The sequence below is a fragment of the Cetorhinus maximus genome, chromosome 20, assembly GCF_964194155.1.
Source record: "Cetorhinus maximus chromosome 20, sCetMax3.hap1.1, whole genome shotgun sequence".
In the NCBI taxonomy this organism is placed as follows: domain Eukaryota; kingdom Metazoa; phylum Chordata; class Chondrichthyes; order Lamniformes; family Cetorhinidae; genus Cetorhinus; species Cetorhinus maximus.
This window is the reverse complement of record NC_135898.1, coordinates 64,666,832-64,690,225: the sequence shown is the minus strand read 5'-3', so window position 1 is coordinate 64,690,225 and position 23,394 is coordinate 64,666,832. Positions and strand designations below refer to the sequence as shown.

The following is a 23,394-nucleotide window of genomic DNA, read 5'->3' as shown; positions in this document are numbered from 1 at the left end:
AATTCCTGAGGTTAACAGAGAATTTTGACACAGTTGATGAATTTTTTACCGTAACTCAATTGATTGACATAATCTACTGACGTTTAATTATCCTGTGGAGTCCAAAGTATAATTTGTAGCCACTGTCTTTTCACTTTATGTAAATGCCTCCTCAGTTATACCATTTGTTTTTCTTCACAGAGATGCCCAGTGTGGAAAAATCCAATGTCAGGGGGGAGCAAGCCGCCCCGTTATTGGAACAAATGCAGTCTCCATAGAAACTAACATCCCCTTGCAAGAAGGTGGAAAAATCTTGTGTCGTGGTACACATGTGTATCTAGGTGATGATATGCCTGACCCAGGGCTTGTGCTAACGGGCACCAAATGTGGAGAGGGGAAGGTAGGAATAAGCCATAATCAATAACCTGTTGAACATTCATTCAAATAAACATTCAGACATTTTCTTTAGATAGGATTTCAACTTGTTAAATGTAAGTGGAATGATCTTCCATTGCAGCAGGAACACTAACACCTCTATTAGGAGGTGAATAGCTACAATTATATTGATAAAATTGAACAGATGCAGAGATCTGACATTAACCATTATTTGTTATTGCAATTATTTGTTCCTTAGCATTTACTGTTTTCCTAGCATAATACTGTAACCTAATAAGATATATTGGGGTAGATTTGGCTTTGCAGAACAAGCATGCACCTGAACCAAGAAGATTGACAGAAATTGTTCCTTGAGCCACTTCAGCATACTCAGCCTGAGCTGCAAGGACTGTTTGCGCCAGCATATGCAGCTTCTCCGAGCAAAGACATCAATGTTGGGCTCGCCGACACAGGCCCTCAGATAAATTCCATGAGAGGGGAAAAGAGCAAGACGCTGGCAGGCAGATTGTGGCCCTGTCGTGTCAGAGGAGCGCTCCTGCTCCTCCTGGCTTCGCAGGATTCTTTTCAAAATAATTTTTAATTTTTATGTCTAATTTTTATTTGCCATCGGCAGATATGAGGAAGACTTATTCCCTGCCCCACTTCTTATGCACAAATTTTGAAAAAGGGTCTTTAAACCTATTTAAGGACATAATGCTCAGGCATCTAAAAAAAAGGGGGCCCTGAGCTCAGCATTGAGATCAATGCCTTTGCAGATTGAGTGCAGGCAATCTCACGTAATTAGTATCCTTTGCATCTATCTTACTCCCTAAAAATGAATTTCTACTCTATTTATTGCTGATCTGACTTTTCAGTCATGCCTATCATTAGTAAAGCAGAAGAAAAAAAGAATTTGCATTTACATAGCGTGTTTCACAATACGTCAGGACATCCCAATGTGTTTCACAGTCAGTGATTTGTCTTTGAAAAAATAGTTACTGCTGTAATATGGGAAAATGTGACAGTTAGATTGCACACAAAGTCCCAGAAACAACAATAATATAAGCGAGGGGATTTGTTTTAATGAGGCTGGTTGAGGGATAAATGCTGGCCTGTATGCTGGGAGAACACCCCTGCTCATCTTTGAATAGTGCAGTGGGACTTTTACGTCCACCTGAAAGGAAAGACTGAACCTGGATTTAATGTTTCATCTGAAAGACAGTATTTCCCACTATGCTTCATGCCACACTGTGCTCAGATTCTTGGGCAGGGTTTGCTACAACATTCTGACACAGGCGAGAATGCTGCCACAGGTACGTGGATGATATCTAGCACAAGTTTTCTGTATAAACAAAATGGTAGTATCACCACATCTAACCCTAGCCAAAAATTCAACGCTTATAATCTCAGCACAAACACCTATTTTTCAATGGTTAAATGATTTCCTGTTGCACAATAGGATTTGTGCTCGCAATCCCTTACATAGTGAATTTCTTAACTCAGTCTGGCTATGGGGCACTTGCCCATATGGAAGAAGCTAATTACAGGGGCTACTGATCCTAGACCAGTCTTGCACATCACTCTGTAGACAGTTTGGTGGAATTTAATTTCCTCCCCTGTGGTGAGTTTGGTGACAGGGGGTCTTTTAAATGGGCAGAGGGGTAACAGGTGGGATCCAGCCAACATCCACCCCGATTAAGTCCATAGCAGGAAGTCAATTAAGGCCCACTTAACGGCCTCATTCTGCTGCCACTGGTATAAACTCAGTGATGGGCAGGGGCATTTGGCATGCGGGGAGCATGACAAGCAAACCCGTGCAGTGTTGCATGAGGCTCTCGGGAGAGGGGGTGAGGGCCTCGTTCAAAGGCACTCAGGGCCTGATTGAGGGATCTGACATCGGGAAGGGGAGGTCCCGCTAGAGCCACCCTCCTCCCCTTGCTGCCATTCCCCGCACGCAACCCCCACCCCATGACTTCCCTCACCCACCCCTACCCCTCCCACCATCACTCACCTGTGGCCAGGGATCCAGCAATGATACCAGGACTCAGGTAGATGTCATACCGGCAGCAGCCAGCACCTCCATGGTGGCCTCTGATTGGCCAGCAGCTTTTGGCAGGTGGGACTTTTGCCCCCAGGGTCCTTGATCCCAGGGAATGCCTGCTGCTGACAATTAAGTGCCTGAGTGGTACTTAATTCACCAGGCCTTCCCTAAAATAGGTGGCAAGGGGCTGCCACCAACTTTCCAGCTGGCAACCAAGACCCCCGTTGCCTCCATTAAATCAGCCCTTTGAGTGCAACATGAAGCAAGAAAACACGTCTCCAGTACATCTCTTAGATTGGATGTGGGTGGGCGGGCATTGTTCCTTCCAAGCTGCACAGGCATAGGACCGTGTAGCCATTGGGAATGTGCTATTTTAAGATGCATGCATGCGCGGCCGTACATCAATCTTAAATGGACCACACGTGCAACAAGGCAATCATGCACAGCATACAGAAGTTAGATGGGTGGGAAGAAAATAGTAAGATTAATGGTGAACAGATGATGATTTTTTGATGAAAGAGCGTTTACTTTTGTCACATATGGTCATAATGATTATGTGTTTTTCCTATTTTGTATTTTTCACTTTAGTATCTGGATTCTGTGCTGTTGTCTAACATTTTCTTTCCTATCTACATGATGTGCACCAACCTTTGCTAATAAATTTGCTTCACCAAAGGAGGAGAAAATTGGCTTATAGAGTGTAAAAATTGCAGCCAAATCCTGATAACTTGTGTGTACGCTGTGCACCATCCCTGAAGTGAAATTCCATGACTAGATGCAAGGACTGAATGCACAAGACCATTTGACAATACCATTCAATTTTTAGACATCAGTTGTGCAACTGTGTTCGGTGGAAAATCTAGCCCATTATATTCTTTAGTTGAACATTTTAATTTCAGTTCTTCAAACCTCACTATCACAGCACCTTTACAGTGCAGAAGGAGACCATTCGACCCATCGAGTCTGCACTGACTCTCTGAAAGAGCATTCTACCTAGTCCCACTCCCCTGCCTTATCACCGTAACCTTGCACATTCTTTCTTTTCAGACAGCAATCCAATTCCCTTTTGAATACCTCAATTGAACCTGCCTCCACCACAATTTCAGGAAGTTCAGTCCAGACTGCAACCACCCTCTGGGTGAAAAAGCTTTTCCTCACATCACTTTTACTCCTTTTGCCAATTATTTTGAATCTATGCCCCCTTGATGCCCTCTTGAGTGGGAACAGTTTCTCACTATTTACCCTGTCCATACCCCTCAGGATCTTGAATATCTCTATCAAGTCTCCTCTCAGCCTTCTTTTCTCCAAGAAAAACAGTCCCAACCTCTCCAATCTATCCTCATAGCTACAGTTCTTCATCCCTGGAATCATTCTTGTGAATCTCCTCTGTACTCTCTCCAGTGCCTTCACATCTTTGCTCAAGTATGGCGCCCAGAACTGGACACAGTACTCCAGATGAGGCCTAACTATTGTCTTAAACAAGTTCAACATGACCTCCTTACTCTTGTACTCAATAATCCTATTAATAAAGCCTAATATACTATATGCTTTAACTGCTCTCTCAACATGCCCTGCCATCTTCAATGACTTATGTACATATACACCAAGACCCCTCTGATCCTGCACCCCCTTTAGAGATCCTCCCTTTAATTTATGCTGTCTCTCCATATTCTTCCTGCCAAAATGATTCACCTCACACTTCTCTGCATTGAACTTCATCTTCCACTTGTCTGCCCAATCCACCAACATGTCTATGTCCTTTTGAAGTTCAAGACTATCCTCATCACAGCTGGCAATGTTTCCAATCTTTGTATCATCTGCAAATTTTGAAATCATGCCCTGAACACCACAGTCTATGTCATTAATATATATCAGAAGAGCAAGGGTCCCAACATTGACCCCTAGGGAACTCCACTACAAACCTTCCTCCAATCTGAAAAACAACCATTTATCACTACTCTCTGTTTCCTGTCACTCAGCCAATTTCTTATCCAAATGCCGGCTTTCCTTTTTACTCCAAGAGCTAGAATTTTGCTCACAAGTCTGTTGTGTGACACTGTACCAAATGCCTTTTGAAAATCCATATACACATCAACAGCGTAGCTCTTATCAACCCTCTCTGTAACCTCCTCATAAAACTCCAGCAAGTCAGTTAAACATGATTTTCCCTTAATGAATCTATGCTGGCTCTCCTTAATTGTCCTGCCTTTGTCTAAGTGATTATTGATTTTGTCCTGAACTATAGTTTCCAGAAGTTTCTCTACCACTGAAGTCAAACTGACTGGTCTATAGTTGCTGGATTTATCCTTGCACCACTTTTTGAACAAGGGTGTAACATTCGTAATTCTCTAGTCCTCTGGCACCACCCCTGTGTCTAAGGAAGACTGGGAGATTATCACTAGTGCTTCAGCTATATCCACTCTCACTTCTCTCAGTGCCCTTGGAAGCATCTCATCCAGTCCTTGTACCTTACAATTTTAAGTAAAGATAGCCTTTCTAAAATCTCCTCCTTCTCAATTGTAAATTCTTCTAATGCACCAGTTACCTCCTCTTTCACCTCAGCCTGGTTAGCATCTTCTTCCTTTGTAAAGACAGATGCCAAGTACTAATTTAATACCACTGCTATTTCTTCCTCCTCCATATGCAAGTCCCCTTTTTATCCCTAATTGGCCCTGCTCTTTCTTTTACCACCCTTTTATTATTTATACGCTTATGGAAGACCTTGGGATTTCCTTTTATATTTGCTGCCAATCTCTTTTCATGCTCTCTCCTTGCTTTTCTTATTAGTTTTTCCGCTTCCCCTCTGGTCCTTCTATATTTAGCTTGATTCACCATTGTATTTTCTACCCTGACATCTGTCATACTCGCACTTCTTCCTTTCCAACTTCACCTCTATCTCTCTCGTCATCCAGGGCACGTAGGATTTATTTGTCCTGCCTTTCCCCTTCAAGGGAATATATATTGACATTGCCTGCAATACTTTTTTTTTTGAAGATAGCCCATTGTTCAGCCACCGTCTTTTCTGCCAACATTTAATTCCAACTCACACGACTCAGATGCATTCTCACCCCAACGTAGTTGGCTTTCCCCCAGTTAATTACCCCTGCTCTGGGTTGTTCCTTGTACTTCTCCATGGCCAACCTAAACCTTATGACACAATAGTCTCTATCCCCTAAACGCTCTCCCACTGATATTTGATCCACTTGGACCAACTCATTCTCCAGAACCAGATCCAACAGTACCTGCCGTCTCATTGGACTGGAAACATACATCTGCAGAAAATTATCTTAAACACATTCCAGGAACTTTCACCCCTCTTGTCTCTTTGCACTATTCCTATCCCAGTCAGTATTTGGATACTTGAAGTCCCCCATTATAATTATTCTATAATTCTTGAACCTCTCTGTAATTTCTTTGCAGACTTGTTTCTCTGCATCCTTTCCACTAGTTGGTGGTCTGTATACTATACTGATCAATGTTATTGCACTTTTTTCATTCCTTACCTCTAGCCAGAGAGATTCCATCCTTGACCCCTCTGGAACATTGTCTCTCTCCAGTACTGTAATGCCATCTTTAATCAATACTGCCACTCTGCCCCCCACCCCCTGGCCTTTCCTGTGTTTCTTAAACACCTTGTACTCAGGAATATTTAATGCCCAGTCCTGCCCTTCTTTGAGCCAGGTCTCTGTTATAGTAATAATATCATAACTGCATTTGTCAACCTGTGCCTGTAGTTCACCAATTTTGTTAAGCACACTCTGCGGATTCACATGCATGCACATTCTCCCTGATTTAGGCTTCTTTACTTTCTCCCTTATTCTGTCCCCACCTAATGACTTACTATTGCCTACCCTAATTCTGTCAAACTCTCCAAGTATTCTATATACCATGACACTACTCTCTGATATATCCTCATTATCAGTTGATACTTCTCTACTTCCAGTTTTTCTCCTTTCCACTCTGAATTTCCCCTCAGGTTCCCATCCCACTGCCAATCTAGTTTAAACCCTCTCTAAAAGCACTAGCAAACCTCCCGCAAAGACATTAGCCCCAGTCCTGTTAAAGTGTAACATGTCCTTCTTGTACAGACCCCACCTACCCCAGAACTGGTCCCATTGCCTCAGAAATCTAAAGCCCTCGCTCCTACTCCACTTCTCCAGCTATGTGTTGAACTGTTCAGTCTTCCTATTCTTATGCTCACTAGCACATGGCACTAGGAGTAATCCTGAGATTACTGCTCTTGAGGTTCTGATTTTTAATTCCCTTCCTAACTCCCTAAAATCTGCTTTCAGGACTTCACCACTTTTCCTACCTAGGTCATTGGTCCCAATGTGGACCGCGACCTCTGGCTGTTCACCCTCCAAAAAAGGAATGTCCTGTAGCCGCTCTGTGTCATCCTTGAGCTTGGCACCAGGGAGGCAACATACCATCCTGAAGTCACATATATGGCCGCAGAAACACTTGTCTGCTCCCCTAACTATGGAATCCCCTACCACTATAGCACTTCCACTCTTCCTCCTCCCCTCCTGTACAGTTGAGCCATCCATGGTACCATGGACTTGGCTCTTGTTACGGCCCTCTGAGGAAGCATCTCGCTCACCAGTATCCAAAATGGAAAAATGGTTAGAGAGCAAGATAGCCTCAGGGGATTCCTGCAATACCTGCCTGTTTCTCTTAGATACTCTGGCAGTCACCCATTTCCTCTCTGCCTGTGTACTTCATAACTGCAATGTGACCACCTCTCTAAATGTGCTATCCACGTAATCCTCAGCCTTGCAAATACAGCATAGTGATTCCAGCCACTTCTCAATTCTGCAACCTGGAGCACATGTTTTTGCAGCTGGTGACACTTCCTGCAGATGTAGTCATCGAGGGCACTTTGTGCCTGCACATCTTCCCACATCCTGCAGGATGCACATTCCACATGACCAGGCTGTACTGACATGCCTTAAACTTTACATAAAGTGTTTATTACAATATGGTATAATATAATAACTCACCTTTCACTCACCAATCGTCTCCTCTGTGCCGAGTTCGGAAAGGCCTATGCTTACCAACCAGTCAACTTACGGGACTCCTATGACGTCACTTATAAATTTTATCTGTGAACTCCCAGCTCTCTCCACTGTTTTATGGGCTCTCTCTCTCTCTGAACTCCTGCTGCTTTATGGATTCTCTTATGTAGTTTGATTAGCTTAATTTAATTACTTTCTTTAATTAACTTAGAATAATTCCTATATATACCACACCTCTTTCCCCCACCCCCACACCATGTGCGCCGAATTCCCACATGACCCTAATTCACTAATCACTTGGCCTCCGTCTTAATCTGGCCTGTCTCCTTGCACACCCCCTACTGATCAAAGTGTGAGATATTCTTCACGTGAGCCTTTAATTATTTCCATTCATGTCCAACGCTCATCAGGTGTTAATATGACTGGAGTTTCAAAAGATGAAGCTGTAAACATTGATAATTTCCATTTTAATTAGAATACATTTGGAATTATTGATCTTACACCACAGAATCAGACCAGCCGGCCCAACTGATTTATGCCCGTGCTTATGTTCCACATCAGCCTCAACCCAAAACACACAAGCTAAATCAAATTACTTCACCTAACCCTAGTGAGCTACTTTATTAGATGTGAACGTGAATCAGAATTTCAGCTATAACATTGTAGCCCCAATTCTGCTTCATTGTAATCCCTGTGCATTTGTGGCTAGTGAGTCTTTTCCCAGCAGAAGAGCCTTGTTCCACAGTCCCTACCTTTGACTGGATTTCTGAACACTATTGGCAGCACCAGCTCTCCAGGCTCAGTCACATATCAGATTTAACCAACATCCCCTGCCAACCCCTACCCGTGTTAATGCGTCAACAGAACCAGAATTATTTTCATCCTCAGCACCTTTATCTGAATTTCTTTGTTCTTAATTGAATTTTAACTTTTTAAAAATAAAAAAAAATTGAAAGACAAATCGAAGTATTGGTACAATTCCTGATTTGATGAAAGCAAATTAAAATCAAGAAATAAATCGTAGATGCAGAAAGTTTTACCATTTAATTTTTGTGGAGGCCTGAGCCTGTGCCCTATCCTGCATCAAGTCCTGTTCACCCATCATCCAATGCTTGCTGACTTACATTGTCCCCAGGTCCCCCAGCACCTCAAATTTAAAACTCTCATCCTCATGTTTTAAATTCCTTCGTGGACTCATTCTTCCCAATCTCTGCACCTTCTTCAAGCATAATAATCCCCTCACCCTCGTCCTACCCCCAAATTCTCTGGCCCTCTGACTCTGGCATCTTGTGCAGCCCCTTGTTTTGCCCCACTATTGATTTCAGCTGCCAAGGTATTACCTAAAACTCAGAAATTCCTTCTGCCTCCCTGTCTTTAAGACCCTCCTTGAAAATTCAACTCTTTGACCATGCTTTTGATCCCCTCCCCTAATGTATCTTTTACATTGGCTCACTGTTTACTTTTGATTACGTCTCAAATGAAACATCTTACACTGTTTTCCACGTTACAGTGACTGTACAAATGAAACTTGTGATCATTCCAGTTCCTTAAACAGAAACTTCTGCAAACTGAATATTACTTTACCTCGTACTACAAGGGAATAAAAACTGTGCTTCACACAAAGTAACTCAAAGGTTGAAGAGAGGCACCACCCTTGTTTACTTAACTTGATCATGTACAATTAGATTAACACAGATATTTGTAGAAAAGAGACATGTCAAAACTTTTTGTCTTGCACTCATCAGGACACTTCGCAAGAATGTCAATATAAGGGGAATACAACAATTTATTACTGTATGTGAAGAGAATGCTGATTGGTTGGCAGGTGGTCTCTGATTGGTAGAGGCATTACCATGGAGACTGCACCAGTGATGGTGACTAACAGTTAACTGCCAAACATTATTTGAAATTTAAACAAGGCAGCTTGACCCTGATTGGTCAAGGCATTGCCCTGAGGATTGAGTCAGCGAATGGCCATCACTTATTTTGTTTAGTTGAGACCAGTGCAATGTGTGCATATGTTCTTTCTGTCTGCAAAGAACAGGGCCCTGTGTATTAATATATGTAGCTTCCATTATATGCAAATGCACCACACTGTGAGCCTGACTGACAGTCTTAAATTGGTTGTCAGAGTAACTCTTAGCACACTGAGGATTATTTGGCAAATGTTGTCCAATCATGGAATCACATCTATGTTGGACACTGTGTTTTGAGTTTTGCAAGCAGGGGCTGGTTGGGTACAGTCTGTACCTTGCCCATTGCGAACAGCGGAAGGGACTTGCTGTTTGATACGATCTGACAGTCTTTGCGACGTATGGCCTACATACCTAGCATCACACTGGCACTGAAATTCTCATGCAGATAGAAAAAACATGTACACGCATTGCGCCTGTTACAACCACACAAAATAAGTGACAGCCATTTGTTGACTCATTCTTCAGGGCAATGCCTTGACCAATCAGAGTCAAGCTGCCTGGTTTAAATTTCAAACAATGCTTGGTAATTAACTGTCAGTCACCATCACTAATGCATTCTCCATGGCAACACCTCTACCAATCAGAGCCCATTTGCCAACCAATCAGCACCCTCTTCACATACAGTATATATTTTTGTATTCACCTTATATTGGTATTCTTGTGAAGTGTCCTGATGAGTGCAAGACATAAAGCTTCACCATGTCTCTTTCTTAAGCAATACTCAAGTTCTGTACTACCAAATGACTAACAGATATTTGTGTCTTCCCAGATTTGTCTAAACCGACAATGCCAGAACATAAGTGTCTTTGGAGTGATAGAATGTGCTTCTAAATGTCATGGACAAGGGGTAAGATTGTGCAGCATTGCAGATAAAATAAATATATGTGATAAAGTATTCCCACTAATTATGCAAAGAATAACTGTATATGCTTTTGTATGTGAAAGTTGGTTACTTTTCTTGGTCAGATGGAGATTCCTTAAGGTCAAAGCTGTGAGGTCACACCTGACTCAAAATAAAAATGCTTCAGTGTACAAAGCAAGTTTAGGTCTAATGAAGAACAATCAGCTCTAAATCTAAATCATTCTTAATTCTTTAAAATGTATAGCCATCTGAAACTGGTCTTGTTCTCAACTGACAACATTAACCAAACCTCTGTACGAATGTGAGAGGGTTCTACAGTTGCAAATTAAGTCATTTCTAATAGTTAATATTAGCAAAGCAAATTTGAAAATGCCAATCCTTATAGATGTAGAATTATTAGATGTAGAATTTAAGAATTAGTAGAGCAGAGGCCAACAGCAATAATAAAACGCATGTTTTCATCAACAGTGCCACCTTGGCTGAAGGGTCCCTGTGATATTCTTCAGAGAAAAGATATGATTAATTAAGATAGCAAGCCCCATTCTCTATGATTATTTTATGGGAAATTGGTCCTGAATTTATGAAGGTAATTTTGGGTAGTGTGTTAATTTTTATCTTAACCTAGAATCTATATAGAAGAGCAACAAAGGCCTGAATTTGCCAGATGGCAGGATCTCGCTTCCAGCCATCCAAAGAGTGTTTCCTGCTGACTCCAAGTGCCCCGCAGCCATTTCTCTTAAGTGCTTGCAGACAGACTTCTGTCCCTAACTCAGGAGGAAGTCCCGCCTTAGAGAGCTGCTGGCCAATCTGATTGGTTGGCAGCTCTCCAGTCCCTGCAGCTGGGTGGCGAGGGAAGTCCAGGGGATGCCAGACCTTAAGGGGGTGGGAAGTTGAACAACTTTAGAAAGGGCTTCTGATGGAGGCACCACCCGCCATCTTGCCACCCAAAATGTAACTTTGATCTTTTTCGGGCTTCCCCCACAGAAGTTCAATCCCCCTGCCAGCCTAAAAAATTAGGCTCGGTGGGAAACGGCCCTTAAGTGGCCAATAACTGGCCACTTAAGGGCATCAATTGGGGCAAGGGTGGGCTTCTCATCCGAGGCCTTGCCCACCCCAACATAAAATCGCTGTGTGGTCAAGGCGGGCGGGAACCCAGAGTGAATCCGGTCCCTTCAATTTCACGTTCCCCCCCCCTCATTTAAAATTCCGCTGGAGGGGGAGCGTAAAATTTTGGCCAAGAGCTGAATAGGCCTTCTGTCTCACACATATACAAACGTGAGACCAAGAAAAGCCAATTCAATCAAGACTGCTCACTCCATTATCCAAGTGGTGTTAGCTAATCTGACTTCTTGCATTGGTTTTCTGTCATAAAATCTCATTCCTGCATTCCCAAATGAAGGTTTCTCCTGATTCCCCTCTAAATTTGGCGGATTCCCTGACAAAACAACGTAGTTGGCTATTTTTAGCCTTTTACACATTGAGAGGGGTAAATGAAGGAAGAGAAAAGGACTTGCATTTATATAGCATCTTTCACAGCCACCAGGCGTCTCCAACCACCAGCCAATAATGTACTTTTGAAGTGTAATTACTGTTGTAATGTAGAAAACAGAGCAACCAACTTAAGCACAGCAAGGCCCACAAACAGCAATGTAACAACGATAACATGATCTTTTTTTGTAATGTTAATTGAGGGATAAATATTGACCAGGATAGCAGGGAAAGCTCACCTACTCTTCTTCAAAATAATGTCATGGGATCCTTTACATTCTCCTGATCAGGCAGGCAGGGCCCTTACTTTAATATCTAATCTGAAAGACGGCACCTCTGACATTGCGGTACTCCCTCAACACTGCACTGGAATACTAGCCTTGATTTTTGTGCTCAAACCCTGGAGGAGGACTTGAACCAGTTACCTTGTGACGATAAGGCAAAAAGTATGCTACCAACTGAGCCACAGCTGACCCATAATACAAAAGGCAAGGCTGGAGTGTCAGCAAGGAGTGCCGAGTTAATGATTCATCTCGGTCTACTCCTGAGGCTCCCACCATCACAGAAGCCAGTCTTCAGCCGTTTGAATCCTCTTCCTGTGATGTCAAGAAACAACTGACTATACTGAATGCAGCAAAGACTATGGGCTGTGCCAGCATCCCGACTGCAATGCTGAAGATTTATGCTCCAGAACCTCCAGCTGTACCTATAATCAACTAATTCCAGTACAGCTCCAATACTGGCATCTACCCAACAAAGTGGAAAATTGCCAGGTATGTCCTGTCTACATCAGCCTACTCTCAATCTTCAGCAAAAGTGATGGAAGGGGTCGTTGACAGTGCTATCGAACAGCACATAATCACCAATAGCTTGCTCTCCAATAATCCATTTGGGTTTCTCCAGGACCACTCGACTCCTGACCTTGTGACAATCTTGGTCAAAACATGGACAAAAGATCTAAATTCCAGTGGTAAGTGAGTGCGACTTCCCTTGATAGCAATTCGGGAAACATTTGACCAAGTGTGGTATCGACAAATCCGAGTAAAATTGAAGTCAGTGGGAATTGGGAAACGCAGCAACAGCTGAAGGTCATACCTAGCATAATGGAAGATGGTTGTGGTTGTTGGAGGCCAACCATCTCAGCTCCAGGACATCACTGCAGGAGTTCCTCAGGGCAGTGTCCTAGGCCCAACCTTCAGCTGCTTCATCAACCATCCCTTCATCACAAAATCAGAAGTCAGTATGCAATCATCAGCGAACATTCCAATCAGTTCCATTCACAACTCCTCAGATAATGAAGCAATCCATGCATGCATGCAGCAAGACCTGGACAATATCCAGGCTTGGGCTGCCAAGTAGCAAGTAAAATTTGTGCTACACAAGTGTCAGGCAATGACTATTTCCAACAAGAGGGAGGCTAACCACCTCCCCTTGATATTCCATTACTATCAATAAATCCTTTACCATCAACAGCCTGAAGGCAACCATTGACCCAGAACTTAACTGGACCAGCCACATAAGTACTGTGGCTTACAAGAGAAGGTCAGAAGCTGACTATCCTGCTGTGTGGCTTAACTCGTTACTCCCCAGAGGCTTTCCACCATTTATCAAACACAAGTCTGGAGTGTGATAGATTACTCTCCATTTGCCTGGATGAGTGAAGTTCCAACAGTAATCAAGAAGCTCAACACCATCCAGGATAAATTAGCTTACTTCATTGGCACCTATCCACCACCTTAAACATTCACTCTCTCCACCCACAGAGCAACATGGCAACATGTGTACCAGCACCAAGATGCACCACAGCAACTCATCCAGGTTTCTTCGACAGCACCAATCCCGCAACCTCTACCACCTAGAAGAACAAAGGCAGCAGGTGCATGGGAACCACCACCTCCAAGTTCCCCTCCAAGTCACACAGCATCCCAATTTGGAAATAAATCACTGCTGTTCCTTCATTGTCGCTGAATCAAATCCTGAAGCACTCTCCCTAGCAGAACTGTAGGAATACCTTCACCATACAGACATCAGCAGTTCAAGAATACGGCTCACCACCAGCTTCTCAAAGGCAATTGGGCGAGGGCAATAAATTCTGGCTTTGCTAGCGATGCCTCCATCCCATGAATGAATAAAACAAGGTTCCATCTAAAACCATACAACACCCCACTAAATGCAACAACCCTTAAGAGGTGCTGCACTTCAAATTCTCCACTCCACGGGACTCAGTGCTTCTTACACATCTAAAAGATAACAGAGTGCATAGGAAATTTACTTAAACTAGCCAAAGCCTCACAATCTAGCTGTAGCAGCTGAATATACAAACAGTTTGGGGATGTTTAGACATGCTGGTCAATTTTTGGTGCAACTTCAGAATTGACCCTCTACAATCATATTCTTTGCACTTCACTTCTCAGTTTCTTTTTATTAATATTGTAATCATAACTCTGGGCAATGGGCTGAATAATACACTCCGTGATCGGGAGCATTTCCTGCTTCACGGAGTGTATTATGGGCATGATGACGTCAAGCACTGTTCATGACATCATCACATTGGTTTACGATAATACCATACGCGGGCATGTCAAAGTCAGGAACCTGCCCACGTTATTTAAGTGGCAATTTAAAACTCAATTGAGCCAATTAACTCCCTACCTCACTGGAATACTATGGCCAGAAGGCAATACACCTTCAGGGTGAGATTTACGACAGGTGGGGAATCCTTTTTTTAAGGGCAAGTTTGTCTGGGCGGGTTTTCAAACTGCAGCTGAGAGCAGAGTCTCAGCTTTGCAGTTCAAAATCCATTGACTGCAGGGACTGCTCATTTCAGTGGGCAGAGTGACATTTTGGATATTTTCTCATTCGAAGGACTCCCTCATTCAGCGGGCTTCTTTGATTGTTCATTGAATATTCTCCTGTCCATAGCCCAGGGTTGAGGGGTGAAAACTCTCAGAGACAGATTGGGATTGTGGTCTATGTTGGAGACACAACCTCCAGTGAGGAGGAGAGGAGGATCAGGAGGAGGAGGAGGAGGGTGAGAGGAATAAGGGAGGCTCAAGATGTTGTGGGTCCTCAGGAACGGGACAGAGCAGCACCAGGAGAAACCTAGAAACCCTCAGTGGAGGCGCAGATGACCTTATCCTCCCCCACAGGCAAAGTGTTTCAGCTACCTGTAACTGAGTGAGGCTCAGTGCAGAAGACGACTCAGGCTTTCAAGCGTAATACCGTCTTTAATGAAATATTTTCCCTCCATCTCCCAGTTGCAATGAGAGAGTTCAAAAGCCCTTACATCCAAACCTTCTTCATTAACGCATACGTTTACATGATTTCTCCTGCCCTCCCTCAACCTTTGATTTCGTACCTCAACCTTCAGACACAAGTCACACATTCACAGCTATCAATAAGGACATAAGCATGAGGGAATGAGAGTTTTATGTTTATTCACAAGCCTTCAAGGCATACTAACATCATTAAAGAGAAATGTCACCCATGTGCCCCGATTCGTGACTAATGTGAATATTTAGCAACACGTTTACGGATGCTTCGGTGCAGTGATCGTCCCTCACTTGCGGCTGCACTAGAGAGAGGCGTCTGATCTGCCACCTCCCTTGCCCTGGATGACTTCGGCAGGTACCTTCTGTGCAGCTGTGGCCTTGAGCAGCTGGCCGCTCCAGGAGACTGTTGCTGAGACCCATATGAGTCCTGCGTCACTGGAACAATGGCCGAGGCCTGTGTCAATGGCCGATGAATGGAGGAAATGCTGCCCACATTAGAAGTGCCTTGAGAGGAGCTTCCAGATGGAGGCAGCTGCTGCTTGTCCCCCACCACTAGGAGCATATGGTCCTTCCTGCCAACTGGTGAGGTCCCAGGAGCTGGCTGGGCGACCAAGCTCCCAGTTCCCCTGTCCCCCTGTTCAGAGCCAGGGTGATGGTCAGAGCATATCCCGACAATTGCATCTGCAATGCACTCGGTTTGCCCCTCCAGGACAGTTGCCAGCCTGTCTATGAAGGAAGCTTGTCACTCTGAAGTGTGGGTGATCACGGAGCTCATGGGTGGATGGACACCTCCACAGTCCAGGTCAGAGCACGCAACCCCTCTGGTATACCCGCCAAGTCTTCATGGACCTTGCACTGAACATTCAGCATTTGCCGTCTTACAGAAGTTCATCATCTGACTGGGAATCAGTCTCTGGATCACCCCGGACATTCCTCCAACTGCCGAGGCCTGCTCCACCACACTCTCCAGCAGCTGCTCGTGCGAGTGTGAAGTGCCCTCACCAGTGCGTGCATAACCCCTGATTGACATGCTGAACCCTGCGAAGTGCCAGTATCTGGGATGTTGTTGGGTGCAGAGAGAGGATGTGTTGCTGCATCCTCCAGAGGTTCCTCAGAGGAGGAGGAAGGTTGATGCACGACTTCTGCTGCAGACTGTACTGAAGAGGAATCTCCTGTAACAGAGAGAGATCAGTAAGGAGGTAATCAGGTATCAGATTACTTGACTTATCACCTCTATCACATGACTCACATAAACGTTTTCACAGTCTAACATGCATGAATGAACTCCACAGACACTATGAAACCTTGCATGATGTGGTGAAGCTTCTGATCATGAAGCTCATTAAGGTTCCAATATGTGAACTCTATTCACCAAACATATTGCATATTTCCTAATCTCCTTTAAACCAACACTAGCCATCTCCTCCTATCAACCAGTCTGATGTTTTTGCCATCTCACCAGGACCAGACCTCTCTCCAATCTCGCCAATGCCTATACTCCTGGATGTGTCATGCTCCAGCAGGGCTAGGACTTGCTCCACAAAAGGAACCAGGATTTCCATGTAGGGTTACCCCAGCTTGTACGGGGTCGCTCTCTTGCGTTGTGGGCTCACTTCTCCTGAAAACATTTGACACAGAGATTTCATCAACAATTTCAAACTATCACGTCCTGTCTCATTATCAGATCAGCACATGTCCAACTGAAGCCTATGCTCTGGCGTCATAAGGTGATCCTGCCAACCACCCGCTGTTTAACTAGATCATTGCTTGGAATGCCCAATGGCATGGTCTAGGACCTTGTGGAAACATGCAACTTTGATGAGTAGCTAATCTCGAATACGTGCTGTATTTGCTTGTGAGGCCTTTATTACACTGGACCAGTATTGTTCATAGTGATGTCATATTCACCCTTGCTGACCTCATGAAGTCATTGAGCCTTTTGTGGCACTGGGAGCAGGCCCTCCTTGCAACATCAATACTGTTGACTTCATCAGCCTCCCAGGCAGCATGAGTCTGCCTGGGCTTCCTCCTCTTCCCAGCGCTCAGAATAAGCTGATCACGCCTATCCTCAGCTGCATGCATGAGTGCACCAAGTAGTGGCCTCACTGAATCTGGGGGCAGCTTTGCTCCTTTTGGAGCGCCTCTCCCCATACTCTGATGGTGGGAATATGTCATTAATGTCCAACTCTTCAATGTCTAAAGGTGGGAGACTCGCTGATTTATGAAAATTTTGTTACCTATAAAGATTGAGAAGGTTGGGAGACATAAGCTCAAATTAAAATAGGCTTACCTGGCTAGACTGCAAAACTCAGAAATCTTCACAATACACAGTTTCTCCTGTTCAGTGAGCATATGATGGGTCACCTGACACTGACCCGTGCCAGGGGGTCCTTTAAAGAGCTGGCGGTGACCTTGTTCCAGCTTGTGGCCTGCAGCCTCCGAGACCAGACATCCCACCCTCCAGCACACATTGGGTGGGATGATGGTCAGTAACCCCTCCTCCCCTTGCTGCTAATTGGTGGCAATTAGCATATTATTAGGCGTGAGACTACAACGGACCTGGAAGGCTGCTGACTTCCGGGTGCGGAACCCGCCATGGTCACGGGACCATTTTATTCAGCCCTGTGTGGTTTCACCATAGAATATGGAAATCATTTATCACCTGTACCTGATGGATGTATTTTATTTGCTTTTGCTAATACTGTGATGAAACTGTTAATGTCTGTTTAACCATTATGCCATCCTTTTCTCCTAGCTCACCTTACCATCTTTACTCAAACCTCTGCAATATATAGGCATTCTGTTTTTACCTTCATATACCTTCATCAAAATTATTTATAAACAGCAGACAGCCTCCATTAGTCACAGCTGTCAATCTACAACTGCAACCACCACTCACAACTCTTCATTTCTTATTATTTGGACACTTCATTATCCAATCCATTGCATCCTCCATTAACTGATGGGTTCATAGCTAGGCATGGACTATCTTTTTTGAGTTTGAGTTTATTGCCTTTATCCTTATGATATAAGTCACTTGGTTGTAGTAATCCATCAATGCCCTATTGACACAGTGATTTGGATTTATCACATAAACTAACTATACTTTATAGTTGAACATATGAGAAAAAAATGAGAAAAAGTCGATGAAACCTGTCTCATTTAACCAAAATTGCTATCTATGCACCCTGGCAGCGCTATCTCATGGAAGAGACAGAAAGTGTTGTGTTCCCTCTATCGGGTCGCTTTGTTCAGCGAACACAGTTGCACACCTATCTACTGATGAGTGAGTTGGTAATCAAGGTGATGTAGACGAAGAGACCATTGTAAAATGAAGCACATGCTGTTTATTCACATAAGTAACGGAGCACCAACACGTGTGCTTCTCAAACCAAAACCTATTCTAAAACTACCGATTAACAAGGTAGCCCTCACTACACAGCAATGGGGTAACACCATCACGTGGCCAATCTGCTCACGTTCTCTTAAAGGTGTATTGCACCTCTGATTACCACAGAAAGCCTGATGGAACAAGTTGCAACTGATTTGGGAAAAGAATCGTTTGGACATTCAAGAAATAGGAGCTGCTGCACTTAGTTTCCATGTAATGAGGCAAAGGGCATGCTCACGTATGAAAGAAGATTAGAAGGAAAGTCAACTCACAGTATTCTTGTGCACATGCCTACAAACTTTACTGGCAAAGGTCTTGGATCAGGTCATCCGCTTGCCCTTTGGGCTGGGGAATATAACATGGCACAACGGGGTGCAAAACAACTCCCCCTCCCATGGTTCCTCATCTAAATCTACCATCGTAACCCTCTCATCCCTTCTGCCTCATAAGTTTGTCTAGCTTCTCATTTAATCAGAACTTCCCAAACTATTTTCCAATACAACCCATTTTAACACTGTTGGGGTTCCCGTTGCCCCCTTTAAACGGTTCTTGGACTTCAGGATCTATAAAGAACAAAATTGCACAGACACAGTGTTTGGCTCAACCAAGATTTTCATGTTTTATTGAACCCACTAATGTCCCTAATATAGAGACTTCAATGATTAGTTAAAATAACACAGGAAAACCCCAAAAATAAAACAACCCGCCCTCAGTACAAAACCTCCTGTGGCTGGCTGGCTGAAATTGACACCCCATTTCCCAGCTAACCCACCACGAAATCACCAGAACTCAGTTTAAAGCTTACAAAATACAGGCAAAACACTGCTTTTTGTCCCGAAACACTCAGACCAATATCACTATGGTATGGCTGAAAAAAATACTTACAGATAACTGGCAAAAACACCACGCTTTCGCCCCAATCCCTTAAAAAAAACCCTCAGGCCAATATCACTACGATTTGGCTGAAACCACTTCCAATCCCCAACATGGGTGGTCTGTCCGGTGTTGATTGTAGGTCCTGAGTCAACATGACCTGACCCTTCTTCCAACTGCAGTAAAGAAACTCTAATATACTCTTCTTTTTATAATACTTCAGCTCAGACATATCAAAACATATTTCCTGCTGTTCCAATGTCCGGTAGTTAGCGCTCTTTGTTTGCTCCACGCGTAGTCCCAACGAATGCGACCAAATCATGCTGGTTGAAACAATGCAGGGTTTTTCCATGGGAGATATATCCCAGATGAATAATATCAGCTCACATTGTTTAACCAGTTCTCCTGTTGTTTTTGAGGCAACACAGAAATAGCACCTGGCTCCACTGTCGATGAAAGTTTGAATGACCCTATTCCTCTCCCTGAGAAGAACTAATCATAGTTGCAATGCCAGATTCCAGTACCATTGTTTGTGATGCAGACCTTGGTGGCACTATCATTCCTTGAGTGTATTGTATTGATAACCTGTTCCTTGTGCCATTGTGTTGTATAAGCAGACTCATAATTGCGTAAGTCAATGGCAGGTACCAGGTGAGCACCGCACTTTAGAAAGGGTACGTTGGTCTTGGAAGCAGTGGTGTTAGATTCACCAGAATGTTGCTAGGGCCTAGAAGGTTAGATTAAGAGGAGAGATTACATGAACTAGGAAAGGAGCCAGGTCATTCAAGTGAGAAATTAGGAGACACAAGGGGTGATAGAAGTGTGGAACTCTGTCACACAAAAGCAGCATATGTTAGCTCAATTAATCATTTTAACAGAGACCGATAGATTTTTGCTAGACCAGGAAAGGTGGACAGAGTTAAGATACAGATCAGTCTTGATCCACTTGAATGAGGAATTTGTTATCAGAATGTGGAACTCACTACCACAGGGAGTTGAAGCGAATAGTATAGATGCATTGAAGGCAGCAGTTCCCAAACTGTGGGTCACGTGTTAATGTTATGTGATCTTCAAAGTACGGTAATGAATTGCAAGGCAAAGCACAGGACGTGACAACATATATACTACATTTCGATTTGGAATCAAGCCCCACCAGTCATATTGCTGCTACACTCCAAAATTCCCCCGACTCGATGCTGCTGCAAATTTCTTCCTGGGTTTTCCAATCCCGGCTTTCACAGTGCAGCGTCCCTTGGGGAACTCTGTCAGAGCAGAGTCAGAGGCAGACAGGACATGCCCCCTTTTTACAGCACGAGCTGCCGTATGGGAAGTTTAAAGGTCCAGTCTTAATATAGTGAATGGATGAGTGAATGGGTGAGTGGATGAATGTGTAAGTGGGTGGGTGAATGAATGGGTAGGTGGGTATGTGGGTAGGCTGATAAGTGGGTGGGGTGGGTGAGGTGGTGGGTGGGTGAGGTGGTAGATGGATGAGTGGGTAGTTGGGTTGGGGTATTCGTGTCAGATCGGGGGAGTAGTCGGGTTAGATCAAGGGGTTAGTCGGGTGGTCGGGAGGGCAGTTGGGCGGTTGGGAGGATATTAAGGTCGGGGTGGGTGGTCATGTTGGGGGGTACTTGGGCTGGCGGGTATACAGGTGAAAGGACAGTCGGGTTGGGGCGTAGTCAGGTCAGAGGGAGTCAGGCCAGGAGGTAGTTGGGTGGACTCCGGAAGATAGGTACTTGGGTGGTCAGGTTGGGCGGGCAGTCAGGTGGTCAAGGGGGTGAGTTGGGTCAGAGCGGTGGAGGAATCAGGTGGTCGGGGGGATAGTTTGTTTGGGTGGGTGGTCAGGTCTGGTTGGGGGGTAGTCGGGCCAGGTTGGAGGGACTGTCAGGGGGTCGGGGTGATATTGGAGTTAGTTGTTCAGTTACCCAGGTGTTAGACTAGGTTTTAACACTTCACAGGTAACCGTCCAAGTAAGTACCATGGAACTGTCCGACGTCTCAAACTCTAGCTCAGAGTCAGAGAAATTCATGGAGGGTCCCAGGTGCAAGAGAGTTGATCATCAGAAGTTGAAATTTCCTGGGAAATTGACGATCTGGAGACCAGAAAATTTGGCGAATGTCTCTTTGTAATTTTATGCTCCTGTCAACACTACTTTCTATACCCTCAATCTTTGTGTCATTCACAAACTTGCATATATGACCTGCTATTGTGTAACCTAAATCATTAATAAATAAACCAAATAGTTGAGGCCCAGCACAGGGTTATGGGCCCATAACTTCTGTTCCCCGGGCATTGTACCTGCGGGGGTGGGGGGTACCCCAAATTTGTGCTGGAGAACGCCCACCGGAGGATCCCCAGATAAGGATTGCCTGTGAAGTTCAAACTCCAATGGGCAATTGCCGTGCAATGGGAACCCTCTGATACTCCAGTTTAAATCTCAAACTTTAGATGGTTCTGACTGTTTTACTGTAATAGCTAGCCCCAACCCCCTGACCCTCCACGGAACCCCCCTCCACTACTCCCCCACCCCCCCCTGTCTAACCCCCGCCCCCACAACTACCCCTGACCCTCCACAGGACCTGCCGAACTGCCCTCCCCACATCCGACTACGCATCCACCCCCTGACTACACCCCATCCTCTTAACTGCCGTCCCAAAACTCCGACTGCCTTCTACCCTCCGACTACATCCTCAGCCCCCTGCCCACTGACCACCCCCCGCACTGACCACCCGACCCCTCCAAAGTGATCAAACACCCATTGACCATCCCCCAATGGCCACCTGAACCCCCCCTCACTGACCACCACCCCACTGATCAACCAACCCACCCTACTGACCACCCTCCCATTGATCACACCCTCCCCCCTCGCCCACCTCTCCACCACTGACCACCTGCATAGCCCCCCAACCTCCCATTCTACCTACTTACCTTACAACATTCCCTCCACCCTGGCCTCTCAAAGTACCTGGATCTTTAATCTTACCTGCTTTGCTGCAGCTAGCGCTATGGAATAGGGAGCGTGGCTTCCTTACCTCCAACTCGACACAAGGCCTTGGGAACCCCCAGCACCACACTGTTCTCACCTAGTCCAAGCTGGAAGGCTGGGCGAGAAAGCTTCATTTTTGGGTTAGTAACTAGGAGCAGAGTGGCAATCCCACTCGTATTACCACTCCACGGAAGTTATGACCCGAACGTGTCAATTCCTTCCAATTTGAGTGCATACCCATTATCCTTACTCTGTCGTCCACCACCTAACCAATCTCCTAACCAATTCTCTAATATTAGTTTTAGCTTAATAGGACACATTTTCACTTTATTCTCATTAGCCTGAAAACATGAAAGTTTCAATTGACAATATTTAACTTTAGCAACACCAAGGCCGGGATTTTCCAGGCCCACCATGGCGGGTTATGCGGCGGCCCAGCCAAATGTCCATTGACTTTCGGCCGGACCGGTCAACCCCAGCAGTGGGCGGAGCCAGAAAATCCCGCCCCAAGACTTTCAATTACAGTACATTTAGACATCAATGAACAGCAGGGGGAGAATTTTCTCCCCGTTGGGTGGGTGGTTCGGGAGTGGGCGTGGAGCCAATCGCCACCGGCGATTGGCTGCACGCCGCCATTTTGCATGGGTGGGCCAATTAAGGCCCGACCAGCGTGGCGCGCACCCGGAGGTGCGGGCCCGGGGGTGGGGGTGGGGGGGTAGAATCAGGGCCTGCGCTCTTTTGCGCATGCGTGCAAAAGAACACAGCAATCTCCCTGAGGCACAGAGCTGCCTCAGGGAGATTAATTTAAGAATAAACATTGCAAAAAAAGAAAAATTACTCAGACATGTCCCCTCATGTGACAATGTCACATGAGCTGGGACATGTTTATATATTTTAATAAAAATTTTTATTTAATTTATAAAGCCTTCATGAAACCTCATCCCCCCCCCCCCCCCACCGTGGATGAGGTTTCATGAGAAGTGCGAAGGCCGCCTGAGCTCTTCGCCTGCCTGCCAACCTTAATGTTGGATGGGCAGCCCAGACAATCAGTTTAATTTGGTTATTAACAGGCCTTTGACAGTTCGGCGGGTGTGCAGCTGGCTCCAGTGCGCACCCGCCGAACTGAAGATCGGAAT

The 23,394-nt window shown here is 44.9% G+C and overlaps 1 protein-coding gene across 3 annotated transcripts in view; it reads left to right on the top strand.

Annotated features, from left to right (window-relative positions):
• adam12a (ADAM metallopeptidase domain 12a) overlaps positions 1-23,394 on the top strand; it is a 445,440-nt gene that overhangs the window by 387,910 nt on the left and 34,136 nt on the right. For all 3 annotated transcript variants that reach the window (XM_078564869.1, XM_078564868.1, XM_078564867.1), the window contains exons 16-17: positions 181-379; positions 10,156-10,233. In XM_078564869.1, coding sequence (XP_078420995.1) covers positions 181-379; positions 10,156-10,233 — 277 coding nt within the window. The remainder of the gene's footprint in view (positions 1-180; positions 380-10,155; positions 10,234-23,394) is intronic.